General features: G+C 40.8%; 1 protein-coding gene across 2 annotated transcripts in view; it reads left to right on the top strand.

Moving 5' to 3' along the window:
- The window catches only part of LOC101344722 (zinc finger protein 345-like), a 48,859-nt gene extending 40,647 nt beyond the window's left edge, over positions 1 to 8,212 (top strand). The window contains exons 3-5 of one of the 2 annotated variants that reach the window (XM_012556109.2): positions 3,992 to 4,115; positions 5,311 to 5,437; positions 5,796 to 8,212. In XM_012556109.2, coding sequence (XP_012411563.2) covers positions 3,992 to 4,115; positions 5,311 to 5,437; positions 5,796 to 7,716 — 2,172 coding nt within the window. In that variant the 3' untranslated portion in view covers positions 7,717 to 8,212. Of the gene's footprint in view, positions 1 to 3,377; positions 4,116 to 5,310; positions 5,438 to 5,795 lie in introns of those variants that run through there. The other variant, XM_023733247.1, reaches the window with a different exon arrangement.
- Positions 8,213 to 13,370: the final 5,158 nt, after the last annotated feature.

Raw genomic sequence — 13,370 nt, 5'->3', positions numbered from 1 at the left:
GAATAATCTGAGCTTAGTCTTATTGTTTCTCCTCTGTATGTGACTTTTTCTCGAGCTGCTCTCAGGATTCTTTGTCTTTGGTTTTAGTGAGTGTGATTATGATATGCTTTGGTGAATTTCTTTTGGGGTCTATTCTATATGGGGTTAGTTGAGCTGCTTGGATGGTCAGCTTTTCATCTTTCATGATATTGGGGAAGTTCTCTGTCAGCAATTCTTCAGTGATCCTCTCTGTGTTTTCTGTTTTCTCCCCGTTCTGGAACTCTGATCACTCGCATATTTTTGCTTTTGATTGTATCTGACGTAATTCTCAAGGTCTCTTCATTTTTCTTCATTCTTTTTTCAGATTTTTCCTCAGAGTTGCATCCAAGTGTTTGTCTTCAGTTCTGCTGATCCTGTCTTCAACCGTCCCACATCTGCTCCTCAGCCCTTGTATGACACTGTCCATTTCTGAAATCTTGTTTTTCTTTTGGATTTCTAATTGTTTTTGTATACTTTCTAGTTTTGAATTTATTTTGGCATTTCTTGCATTATTTTCCTGAATTCTTCCATTTTTTGTCTATATTTTCCATGAATTTGTCTATTTTTCCCTCTTTTCTGCCTGCTTTTTGCTTCAACTCTTGAATAATTCTGAGTATTAGAGATTTGAATTATCTATCAGGTAGTTCTAGTGCCTTTTTTTGTACTGGAAAGTCAACTGGTGTTTTATTTGGGATGCCTACTTGAACCATCCTGTCCTGTCTTTGTAAATGTTTTATTGTTTGCTGTCTTCGGGACATTCAGTAGTTATTTTTCTCATTTATTGATCGTAGATTTGTTTGTTTTGTTCCTTTTTTAAATTTTCCTATGAGCAGGCGGGCTGTGTGTTCTTTGTTGTTTGCTCTTCTGTGGGCAGAATAATTTTCACCCTCTTCTCCAATTGGTAGGGTCAGTCACTCAGATATGGTACAGCAGGTCAGGTCTAGGTGAAAAGGAGTTGCTGGGGTGGGTTGTTTGTAGCACTTACTACAGCCACCATGGCTGGTTGGTCATCAGTGCAGGGCAGGTTCCGTTATGCTTTGCCTGTGCTGCTTGGTGGTGTGATGTTAAGCGCATGGTGCAGGTAGGCAGGATGGAGGGGGGAGATTGTGATTTGTGGAGCTAAGATGGGTATGGGAGAGAGGAGAGAGGAACAGGAGCCAAAAACACAAACAAAAAAGAGTGCTGGGCAGCTTACCATTGGAGTGGAGAAATGAGAGACTGTGAAATGGAGAAAAACAAAAAGGGGAAGAAGAAAAGAATGAATAAATAAAAATTAGAAAGAAAAGAGAACAGCAAAGTTCCCAGGGGTCCCACCAGTGTGGCTTCAAGTTCTGGGGTAGTTGTTCCCAGGTGTTGAAGTACAGCCTGGCTAGGTGTAGAGGTATTCAGTGCCAGGTATCCAGAGGACAGGAAAAGAAAGAAAGTATAGATGAGAAACTGAGTAGTGAAGAAAGACAAAAAGGGAAAAAGAGGAAAAAGAAAACAAAAAAAAGAACAAGAAAACCACCCCCCAAAACAGAAAAAAAACCCACAAAGAAAGAAGTGCGCTCAGGGATCCCCTGCACGTCTGCACAAGCTGAGGGGGTAGGTCCCAAGCCAGGCAGCACTGCCAGGCCAGAACGGGCTCCCAACTCGAGAAACGGAAAAGGAAACGAACAACTGAAAACAAAAGCTCTGGGATCCCACCAGCGTGGCACCAGGGACCGGGAAGCAGTTCCACACTCGAACGGAGCGCCACAGTCCGTCAGAAAGAAGCAAAGATGGCGCATGGAGCCAGGTATGTGAGCAAAAGGAGGGGGAGGTGGTGAGAGGTAAGGAAGAAATCAAAAGAAGTGGAAAAAAGCAACACCAGCAGCCAAAAAATGGCACTTAGGGAGTTGGCCAGTGTGGTGGTGTGGAATCCAAGCAGCAGATGCTTCCCAGCCAAGAGACTGTGGCCGCGGGAAGTAGAGGAGGCTGAGTGGGGGTGAAGGGTGTGGGGTGGGAAAGCGTATATCACTAGTTACCGGTTGCGCTGTCTCCTGCTGAAAGCTCCATGAAGCTCTGTCTCATAGCCCCTATTTGCCGGTCTTTGATAGGAGTTCAAGATGGTGGATCTATGCTGCATTACCTGATCAGGGACCTCTCCATGTATGTCTCCTCGCTCTCTGTTCTCTGTCAGTTTCTCATTCCATTTGGTGCTTGGCTGAGTTCTTTATCTCTTCATTTGATGTTTAGGATTTCGGGATTGCTGTTTTCTCTGGCTTGGTTTTTCGGATCTTTACTGTGGAGGGATAGCATGGTACTTCTGCCTAGAGTGCCATGTTGCCAGAAGTCCCACCCGTCTCTTCTTGATGTAGTTTTCTTTTTTCAACTGGAGGCCTTTTGATATGAATTGTTCTTAGGTGCCATCAAGTTGGTTCCGACTTGTAGCGACCCTATGTACAAGAGAATGAAACACTGCCCAACTGTGCGCTATCCTCACCATCGTTGTTATGCTTGAGGCTGTTGCAGCTACTGTGTCAATCCATCTCATTGAGGGTCTTCCTCTTTTTTGTTGATCCTCTAGTTTACAAAGCATATATTCTCCAGGGGTTGGCCCCTCCTAATAAGATGTCCAAAGTATGTGAGACAAAGTCTCGCTATCCTTGCTTTTAAGAAGCATTCTGGTTGTACTTCTTCCAAGACAGATTTGTTCATTCTTTTGGTAGTCTATGTTATATTCAATATTCTTCACCACCACCATAATTCAAACGCATCAATTCTTCTTTGGTCTTCTTTATGCAGTGTTTAGCTTTCATATGTATATAAAATGATTGAAAGCACCATGGCTTGTGTCAGGTGCACGTTATTCTTTAAGATGACATTTTTGCTTTTTAACACTTTAAACAGGTTTTTTTGCAGCAGATTTGCCCAATGCAATGAGTCAATTGGTTTATTGACTGCTGCTTCCATGGTTGATTGTGGATTCAAGGAAAATGAAATCCTTGACAATCTCAATCTTTATCATGATGTTGTTTATTGGTCCAGTTGTGAGGATTTTTGCTTTCTTCATATTGAGGTGTAATTCATACTGAAGGGGTGTGGTCTTTGATCTTCATCAGTGTTTCAAGTCCTCTTCACTTCCAGTAAGCAAGGTTGTGTCATCTGCATATCTCAGGTTGTTAATGAGTCTTCAATCCTGATGCCCTGTTCTTTTTCCTCAGATTATTTGCTCAGCATACAGATTTCATTAAGTATGATGAAAGGATGCAACCCTGACGCACACCTTTTCTGACTTTAAACCACACGGTATCCCCTTGTTCTAATAACTGCCTCTTGATGTATGTACAGGTTCCTTATAAGCTCAATTAAGTGTTCTGGAATTCCCATTCTTTGCAGTGTTACCGTTAATTTGTTATGATCTGTGACAGATGCGTGTGGCTGATATGAATGATAGTATTAAATTCCCAGTTAATCCAAAATTTCTGCCATATCTGAGTCTGCTTCTGATGCTTACTTTGTTTATTCAGTCAATGGGAAAAGCTGCCAGTCTCTCAAGTCTCTCCCAGTTATGAATAGGTTACCTTCCTTTCACTGTGTGCTTCGTGTTTTATTGTGTGTTCCAGTGGGTCTTATGGAAGGAGTGCATTGAATTTTTTCCACAAAGAAATGATTATCTGAATATGGAAATATGTCATTCATAGGGGATTTTTTTTTCCTTCTGCTATGTTTTCTGCTTGTTTTGAACCATAAATATAGAGAAGAATACGACTGTATAGGTCATAGACTACAGAGAGATAAGTTTAGTGTGTTAGAAATATTGTTAAATCTATGATAGGTAAATGTAGTCAGCAAAAGGACAATGCTGATGGCCAATGTCTAGAATAGAACATAGAACTCTTTTGGACCTCTATAAATTTTCAGTTCCTCAGGACTGTCAGTCTCACCCATCTTTCTGCACACATTGGGGAAAATGGTACCTTGCTGATCCAGAGTATGTGTGATGTTTTAGGACTTGGTGGTCTTTGAGGATGTGGCTGTAGAATTTACCCAGGAAGAATGGGCTTTACTGGATTTTTCTCAGAGAAAACTCTACACAGATGTAATGATGGATACCTTGAGGAACCTGGACTCAGGTAAGGATGACTTCCTTTTTCTTATTTACTTATTTAGTGAATAAATATATAGTACTTTATTGACCTTCTAGGATTTGGGTTGAGAAATTGGAATACATTGATAAACATGTGAAAGGTTTTCACTGCCCTCATGGTGCTTAGGCTCTAGTAGCTTCCCCATGAAAGTAAAATTCTATGAATTAAATTGACTGTCTTGTTGTTAAAAGCATTGAGGCTCTTTAATTGTGAGCATTGGCTTCACGGGTCACTTTGTAGCAGAGATTTGTGGTTTGGGACCTTGTTATCATTTATTACAAATTTGATGTGATTATTTTACTAAAAATAAACTTTACATCTGTCTATAGAGATCTTGGAGAACAAAGTATTGGTTCAGCATCAGGGAAATGTGCTTGTCTATCTTCCCTCATGATCTGTCTTTTCCCTTGAGCATCAGGTCAACCACACTAATTTTTCTCCCTGAGAAGCAAGGGAAACATCTTAGGAGAGTGGAGATAGGACTTAACAGAACTGTAGTGTCAGGGAGCACCACGATGGCAAGAATCCTTTGAAGGACCAGTCCTGTTGGGATGGAATTACATTTAAATAAATCAATTGGAAATAATCTCTTTTGCTTTGAAGAGGTGAAACTTACACATGTACCTGAGCTGACTTTTTTGTTTTCATGAATATTTTCATGCCTTCTTTATTTTTGGGAAAAGACCTCCCCCATTTTCTCTTTTAATATTACATTTATGCCCACACATTGTTTGCAATACCTTATTTTGCTTTCGTGATTACACTCTACTTGTGTCATTGTCACTCTCAGTTATGCAATTTTTTCATAGTAAATTACTTACCCTTTTGACCATTGCCATTGCCAAAGTCCTTTTGACAAGTTATCGAGAGGGACTAGTCCTTGGAGAAGGACATCATCCTTGGTAAAGATCCTCAAGCAGATGGATTGACATAGTGGCTGCAACAATGGTCTGAAGCCTAACAATGATTATGAGGATGTCACAGGACTGGACAGTGTTTCGTTCTGTTGTGCATAGGGTTGCTACGAGTCTGAATCGACTCGACGGCACCTAACAACACAACACGTCCTACAGTTGCCACATATCTTGAAGTCAATCTTTCTTCACACATGCTTTTTTCCTTATAAAATTTCCTTACTGATTTGTTTCATCTTGTGAAACTCCATTTAAAATTGTTTCAGTTTTTCTACAGGATACTAATGGACAAATACTGCCTATAAAGTGTGACTCCTGCTCTTCAATGTTAGGAGAAATCTGTGAATTCCATGGCATTGAACGTCAACACAACCACCAAAGGAAGCACATGAGGTATTAGTCACATGACAGTGAACAGTGTGCCTCAGGAGAGTCTTAGGGTGTCATGACGTTTGTGTGTGTATAAAAGTAGCTCTAAAATAGTGTGTTCACATAATTTTCATAAAGCAGTATTTCCATAAATGTGAATCAGATATTGAGTATGTGAAACATAGTTCACTTATAACTAATTATGAGAAAGTTCCATAATTTAGAAACACTGTGACTGCAATGGTAGTACCCTCTGTGAGATGATTCAATCTATGTATGCAACACGAGACAATTTAGGGCAGAAAACACACATTCAGTGTGCATGGTAATTGTGAAATGGTAACAACTTTAATTCTAACAACATGCTTCCTGTTTTTAACAGAAAATATTCAGTAGAGAGCATCTGTGAGAGTAAGAATGGTGAAGAAGGTAATCGCTGTAGAAAAACTTTCAGCTGGATTAGCAATCTTACTAGGCTCAAAAGAACTGCTGGAGTAAATCCTTTTCAGCGTCTTGAGTGTGGAAAAGCCTTTATGGATCATTCATCATTTAAGAGTCACATCACATCTCTCACTGGAAACAAAGTTTATCGTTATAAGGAATGTGGAGAAGACTGCACTTGTCCTTCTTACCAAAAACCTCGTGTGAGAGAGAAACTTTGTAAGGATTATGGGAAACCTTGTAGTTGTTCCTTATCCCTCACTAAACACATAACTCACAGTGGAGAGAGGCCTTATGGATGTAAGGAGTGTGGGAAAGCCTTTAATCATCTCTCACATCTCACCAGACATATAAGAACTCACAGTGAAGAGAGGCCTTATGAATGTAAGTTATGTGGGAAAGGCTTTCGTTGTTCCCCATCTCTCAATGTACATATAAAATCTCACAGTAGAGAGAGGCCTTATGAATGTAAGGAGTGTGGGAAAGCCTTTAATTATCTCTCACATCTCACCAGACATATAAGCACTCACAGTGAAGAGAGACCTTATGAATGTAAGTTATGTGGGAAAGCCTTTCGTTGTTCCTCGTCTCTTAATGTACATATAAAATCTCACACTGGAGAGAGGCCTTATAAATGTAAGGAGTGTGGGAAAGCCTTTAATTATCTCTCAAATCTCACCAGACATATAGGAACTCACAGTGGAGAGAGGCCTTATGAATGTAAGGAATGTGGGAAAGGCTTTCGTTGTTCCTCATCTCTCAATGCACATCTAAAATCTCACAGTGGAGAGAGGCCTTATGAATGTAAGGAATGTGGGAAAGCTTTTTGTCGGCCCTCAGACCTCACTAGACATTTAAGAACTCACAGTGGAGAGAAGCCTTATGAATGTAAGGAATGTGGGAAAGCTTTTTCTTTTTCCTCAGCTCTTACTGTACATATAAGATCTCACAGTGGAGAGAGGCCTTATGAATGTAAGGAATGTGGGAAGGCCTTTAGTCGGTCCTCAGACCTCACTGCCCATATAATAACACACAGTGAAGAAAGGCCTTATGAATGTAAAGAATGTAGAAAAGCCTTTAAGCAATTTGGACAACTCACTAGACATGTAAAAGTTCACAGTGGAGAGAAGCCTTATGAATGTAAGGAATGTGGGAAAGCCTTTAGTGACTTTTCACAACTCACTAGACATGTAACAGTTCACAGTGGAGAGAAGCCATATGAATGTAAAGAATGTTGGAAAGCCTTTAGTCGGTCTTCGTACCTCAGTGCCCATGTAATTACACACAGTGAAGAGAGGCCTTATGAATGTAAAGAATGTGGGAAAGCCTTTAAGCAGTTTTCACAACTCACTAGACATGGAAGAATTCACAGTGGAGAGAAGCCTTATGAATGTAAGGAATGTGGGAAGGCCTTTTGTCAGTTTTCACAACTCACTGGACATATAACAGTTCACAGTGGAGAGAGGCCTTATAAATGTAAGGAGTGTGGAAAATCATTTAGTCGATATTCATACCTCACTGCTCATATAAGAGTTCACAGTGGATACAAGCCTTATAAATGTAAAGAATGTGGGAAAGCCTTTAATCATTCCTCACACCTCACTATCCATATGAGATCACACAGTGGAGAGAGGCCTTATAAATGTAAGGAGTGTGGGAAAGCCTTTTTTAGGTTCTCACACCTCATTGAGCATGTAAGAACTCACAGTGGAGACAAGCCTTATAAATGTAAGGGATGTGAGAAAGCCTTTACTTCTTCCTCGTCCTTTCGTAAACATGTTAGAGCTTACCATGGACGTAGGCCTTCTGATAGTAAGGAATGTGGGAAAGCCTTTAGTTCTCACACCTCACTGATCATATAAGATCTTAGTGGAGAGAACTTGTGGTGCACTGAATTGCTATCATATGGCCATTTTAGCTATGGTCTTGTAACTCACAAAAAAAGGGTGGGAGTTTGCATATTTACCAGTGAAAGGACATTTAAGTTTTTTCATGTTTTTATGAATAAAACAGCTGTAAAACTTTCAAGCGTGGGTTTTTTTGTTGTGTTTGTGTGTGTGTGAACATAAGATTTCATTTTTGTTGGATATGTCCTTACAAGTGGGATTCTTGTGGCATATGGTAGGTTTATGTCTACCTTTATTAGAAACTACTCATCTTTTCCCTGCGTTCTTTTTCTTCTGCAAATAAGATGAATATAACCCTTATAGATGGTCAGTTTTGCCATTCCACTAGGTTTAAAAAATAGCCAATTTCATAGATGGGTAGAGGGACCTCACTACCATCGAGGAGACAGGTCAGGAGAGGTGTGGAGAGCATCCTCTGGACCTGGGGTCTCTGCCCTGAGAACCTCCTAGACCCAGGAGACAGAGCTTATTGTAGGAGGAGTGTTGTGAGATGGCGCAAAGCAGCAGCGGCAGAACCAGGAGGCCAGCTCAAGAGCGCGCAGTTGGCTTCCTGGCCCATGGAGTTATCCACAGTGGGCTTGCTGACTCAGAGCTGTGGGCCTTTGGGCAGGATGCTTTGTGGCGAAGTGGGGTGCCTCCAGGTCCTTGTTGGCAGAGCTAGTCTTGCTGTCTCATGTCTCAAGAGGGCTGAGTGCTTTCGGTCAGGAGGCTTCTTGGTGGAGTGGGGTTCCTCTGGGTATTGATCAGAGTAGCTAAAGAGCTGTAACAGTTGCCCAAGCTTTGGTGGGTGAGGCCCAACCTGAGTAGGGCCCAGCAGCAGCAAAGTCCTGACCAGGGCCCAGTGGCAGAGGCCAAGAAGAAACTATCCTGACCAAAGAACTGTATCCTGAGGTGTTCTGTTACTTCCATGTTGATCCTGACCCTGAATTGCAACTACTACTTCCCTAATAAATTCCATCAATCATGAGTATCGTCTGTGAGTTCTGTGTGGTCACTGCAATGAATTATCGAGCCCACCAGAGAAGTAGTGCTGTGGGTGGGATGGCTGGTGTCAGAATTGGGAGGTTGGAGATATGGTTGACCTCCACCTTATAGGAATTAGCTTTGGACTGATGATGATGGTGATTCTTTCTCCTCCCCCTGAAGTTAGAAGATAACTTCTAATGCCACGCCATTTTTACAGAAGCCTTATGCATGTTAAGGAATGTGAGAAAGCCTTTAGTTTGTCCTCATCCCTTACTAACCATTAGAGTTCACAGTGTAGAGATTCCTTATAAGGAATGTCAGCCTTAGTCCTTATACCTTACTAACCATAGACCACAGTGGAGACAGGCCTTATATATGTAAGGAATGAAGGAAAGTCTTCAGTTCTCTCTCAGCGTAGAGATGCCTTATGAGTATAAGGGAAGTCCGGAAGCCTTAGTCCTCATACTTCACTAACCAAAGAAGACTTGACAATGGAAAGAGGCCTTATGTATGTAAGCAATGAGGGAAGTATTCAGGTCTCAGCCATTTGAAGTCATGTGAGAAGGTAAACTAGAAAGAAAATACATGTAAGTAATATTGGAAGGCTTCTGGTAATGCCCCATCTTTTAAAAAAAACCTGAAAGAAAACACCTGGGAGAGAAACCATAGTAGTGTAAGGAATGTGATATGGGAAAGTTTGCTTCTCCCCACTGTACTTTCCAAGATGTGAAGTTTCATGCATATGGGAAAGCCTTCACTACCTCTGTTAAATATGTGAGACCTCATACATCTGAAAAATCATGTATACATAAAGAACATAGAAACATCTTGGAATTCTTAGAAAATATGTGAAATATCACACTGTGGATTTATCCTATGAATGTAAAATATGAGGGACTCCTTCAGTGTCCCTTCTCACTTAGGACCCCTATGAGACCTCACATTCAGAGAGACTGCACATGCTAAGTCTGTGACTATAAGCCAACTTACCTTTCAGTTGTAGACTTTGGATGAATATCAAAATGTTATTTTGGTTCTTTTATATAGATTATATTTATTACACATTTGTATCTTGAAGTGTATTTTCTTTTTATCAACTATATTTTTGAAAGTTTTATACAGTTTTAGATAATGCAATTTGCTCATACAAAATTTGATTTTAACAGGAAATTATAAGGAAAAGTAAAAAATCATTATCCCACCACTCTTGTTTTGGCTATTATTAACCTTTGTATTGGAAAGGTTTTTTTTTTTTTTTTAACTAAATCCCAATTGTATGTATAGTGCTGTACTGAACATTTTTTTCCATTGCTTCTGTCATTTACCCTCCACAACTATTAGGATCCTTGGTTTACTGATGAAGACACTGCACACCATCTCACAAAAATGCACCATGCAAGTGGTGCTGTGGAAGTAGGGCTCACCTGGAAGGAACGTTCCTCTTGGGAGTTTCATATGGACCCACAATGTGACCTAGCAGCAATGAAACTTCTGTCCAGCACAGGCCCAGAAGCTATATTTTGAGAACGTCCTGCTTTTGGTAATTTTGTGGCTCCTAGAGGGTGTACCAGTCTAGAAGCTGAGGGTCCAGTGGGCTGGACTGGCGACTGCTGCTTCACCTGGGGTGTATGCCTGCTGTGGGGCCTGGTGATTTATTCAGAGCCACTGCCTTTTGCTGAACTGGGAGCTTCTATGGTGCCTCATGTAAGAGGCCTGAGAAATGATGGTCCTAGGTAACAGATGCATTCATATTAGGCCTCCGATTGGTCCAGCAATTCCCCTTACGGAATCATCCTATGAAAATCACTGGGAACCATAATGGTGTCCATTGATCCTGGCCATTGCCTTTGAGTCGATTCTGACTCATAGAGACCCTATAGGAGAGGGTAGAACTCCCCATAGCGTTTCCAAGGCTGTAAATCTTTATGGAAGAAGACTGCCCCATCTGTCTCCCATGGAGTGGCTGGTGGGTTTGTACTGCTGACCTTTTGGTTAGCAGCCGAGTGCTCATCCACTGTGCCACCAGAGCTCCTTCCATTGAGCCTAGTGATAGCGGAAATACTGAAAGTTTGGAAATAGTGTCAATGTACAATAGAGTTCAATAAATGCCTGGCTGCATGTCACAGTATTATACTGTCAGTAAATTAAGTTTTTGAGAATAAGTTTACCCACAGTAGGAGAGGCAGTCATAGCTTACTCTTGTTTGAAAGGCAGGGTATAAAATAGTGTATACGTGATGATGGCAGTTTTATAAAACACATGTGCAAACCAGCCTGTAGAGAAGCCTAGAACATGAACATGGATTCTCTCACAAAGGCGAGATGATTTCTGAAGTTACTTCCCTTCTCCCTAATTTGCAGTTTTTCTTCAATGTTCAATCTTTGTGTGTGTATATATATATAGGAAAATAGTAATTCACTTTTACAATGTACCACAGTACGAGTTATGACAATGAAGTCATATAACCTGTACCACAATGACTGTACAGAAGAGTTCTCTTCCCTCTAAAAACATTCCTTTTCAGTCAAACCTTCCCCTCATCCCGAATCCCTGGCTACTGTCCCTGTACAAGTCATTCACTATGTAGCTTCTAGATTCTAGCTCCTGTTATTTAGTGTAATGAATTTGAGATTCCTTTCAGTTAAATGTATCGAGTGTGTTTTTTATTTCTTTATAGTACTCCAGTGTAGACACATATGTCAGTTTGTGTATTCACCAGTGGAAGGACATTTGAGGGTTTCTTACTTATTTTTATGAATAAAACAGCTATAAAACTTTCAAGCATAGGTTTGTGTGTGTGTGGACAAAAGTTTTCATTTTTTCTTGTGTATGTCGTTATGAGTGGGATTGTTATGTCATATGGTAGGTTTATATATACCTTTATTAGAAACTGCTAATCTTTTTTCCCCACCTGCCCCCTTTTTAATAACATTTTACTTTGGTGAAAATGTACAGAGCAAAACATACTCCCATTCAACAAATTCTGAAGTATAGTTCAGGGCCCCACGTATCAGATTTTCGTACTGTGGGGGCTTGCCTGCTGCTATGATGCTGGAAGCTATGCCACCAGTATTCAGATACCAGCAGGGTCACCCATGGCAGACGGGTTTGAGCTGAGCTTCCAGACTAAGACAGACTAGGAAGGACCTGGCGGTCTACTTCTGAAAACAATTAGCCAGTGGAAACCTTATGATTAACAGTGAAACATTGATATAGTGCCAGAAGATGAGCCCCCCAGGTTGGAAGTCACCAAAATACAACTGGGGAAGAGCTGCCTCTTCAAAGTACAGTTGACCTTAATGATGTGAAGTCAAGCTTTTAGTACCTTCATTTACTGATGTGGCATGACTCAAAAGAAGAAACAGCTGCAAACATCCATTAATAATTGGAACATGGAATGTAGGAAGTACGACTCTAAGAAAATTAGAAATAGTCCAAAATGAAATGGAACATGTAAACGTCGATATTCTAGACATTAGTGAGCTGAAATGGACTGGAGTTGGCCATTTTGAATCGGACAATCCAATGGTCTATTATGCTGGGAATAACAACTTGAAGAGGAATGCTGTATTCATCGTCAAAAAAGAACATTTCAATATCTATCTAAAAGTATGACACTATCAGTGATAGGATAATATGCATATGCCAGTGTCTTAGGCTGTATTCTCTAGAGAAGCAAAACTAGTAAATTGTATAAATATATATAGAGAGAGAGACTTAAACAGCTCACACTATTGTAGAGGCTGGAACTTCCCAAGTCTGTGGACTAGGATAGAGGCTTCTCCTGATTCACGTAGCCACAGGGGCTGGTGAACCCAAGATCGGCAGGTTGGAAAGCAGGACTCCACTCACAGGCTGTGAAGATAATGAATCCTAGAAGCAGCAGATAAGCTGGTAGCTCAAGTCCCAAGAACCAGAGGTCAGATTAACAGGAGGCAGCCACTGGATCCAGAGCGAGCAAAAAGCCAGAACTTCTGCTTATATTCAGATGCAAGCCACACCTCCAAGGAAACTCCCTTTCAACTGATAGGCTACTCACAGCATATTCAATCATGGGAGTGATCACATATAAACACTCAGAATCATGGCCCAGCTGAGTTGACACACAATTTTAACCATCACAGTCCACCGCTAGTCAACTTGGCACATGTTCACATCTCCTTAAACCATACACAATCTCTGAATAAAGACAATTATAAAGTCATACTTTCGCCTAACATGGTACAACACATGTACAATTGAAAACACACTAGCTCTGTTTACAGCTTATGTTTTATAAGTGAAGGAAACAAAAATATTTGATGCACCCATACAAAGAAGAAATATAACAATTACAGCCCTGGTTTCTGCAACTGGTCATGTGGCCAAAACTGGTTTTTGGAATTACTTTCTTTCACTACCCATTCCACAATCCCTTTGCCCTCAGCAGACACCTCAGCTGGTCGTGGTTCTTTGCCTGGTGGGGTGACCCCAACCTTCATTCCTGAAGAGTCTGGGTCATTAGTAGTTATGTCAGAATTGTGTTGCTGTAGTTTTCCATTGACTTTAATCACAGTGCATGGTACTACTAAGAGATGCCCTAAAGGGTCACCTGCATTCCAGAGATACTCTTCTTTACCTCCATTATGTAATATCAATCTGAT

This window comes from Trichechus manatus, unplaced genomic scaffold (assembly GCF_000243295.1).
Source record: "Trichechus manatus latirostris isolate Lorelei unplaced genomic scaffold, TriManLat1.0 scaffold00057, whole genome shotgun sequence".
In the NCBI taxonomy this organism is placed as follows: domain Eukaryota; kingdom Metazoa; phylum Chordata; class Mammalia; order Sirenia; family Trichechidae; genus Trichechus; species Trichechus manatus.
This window is presented reverse-complemented; position numbering and strand designations above follow the sequence as displayed.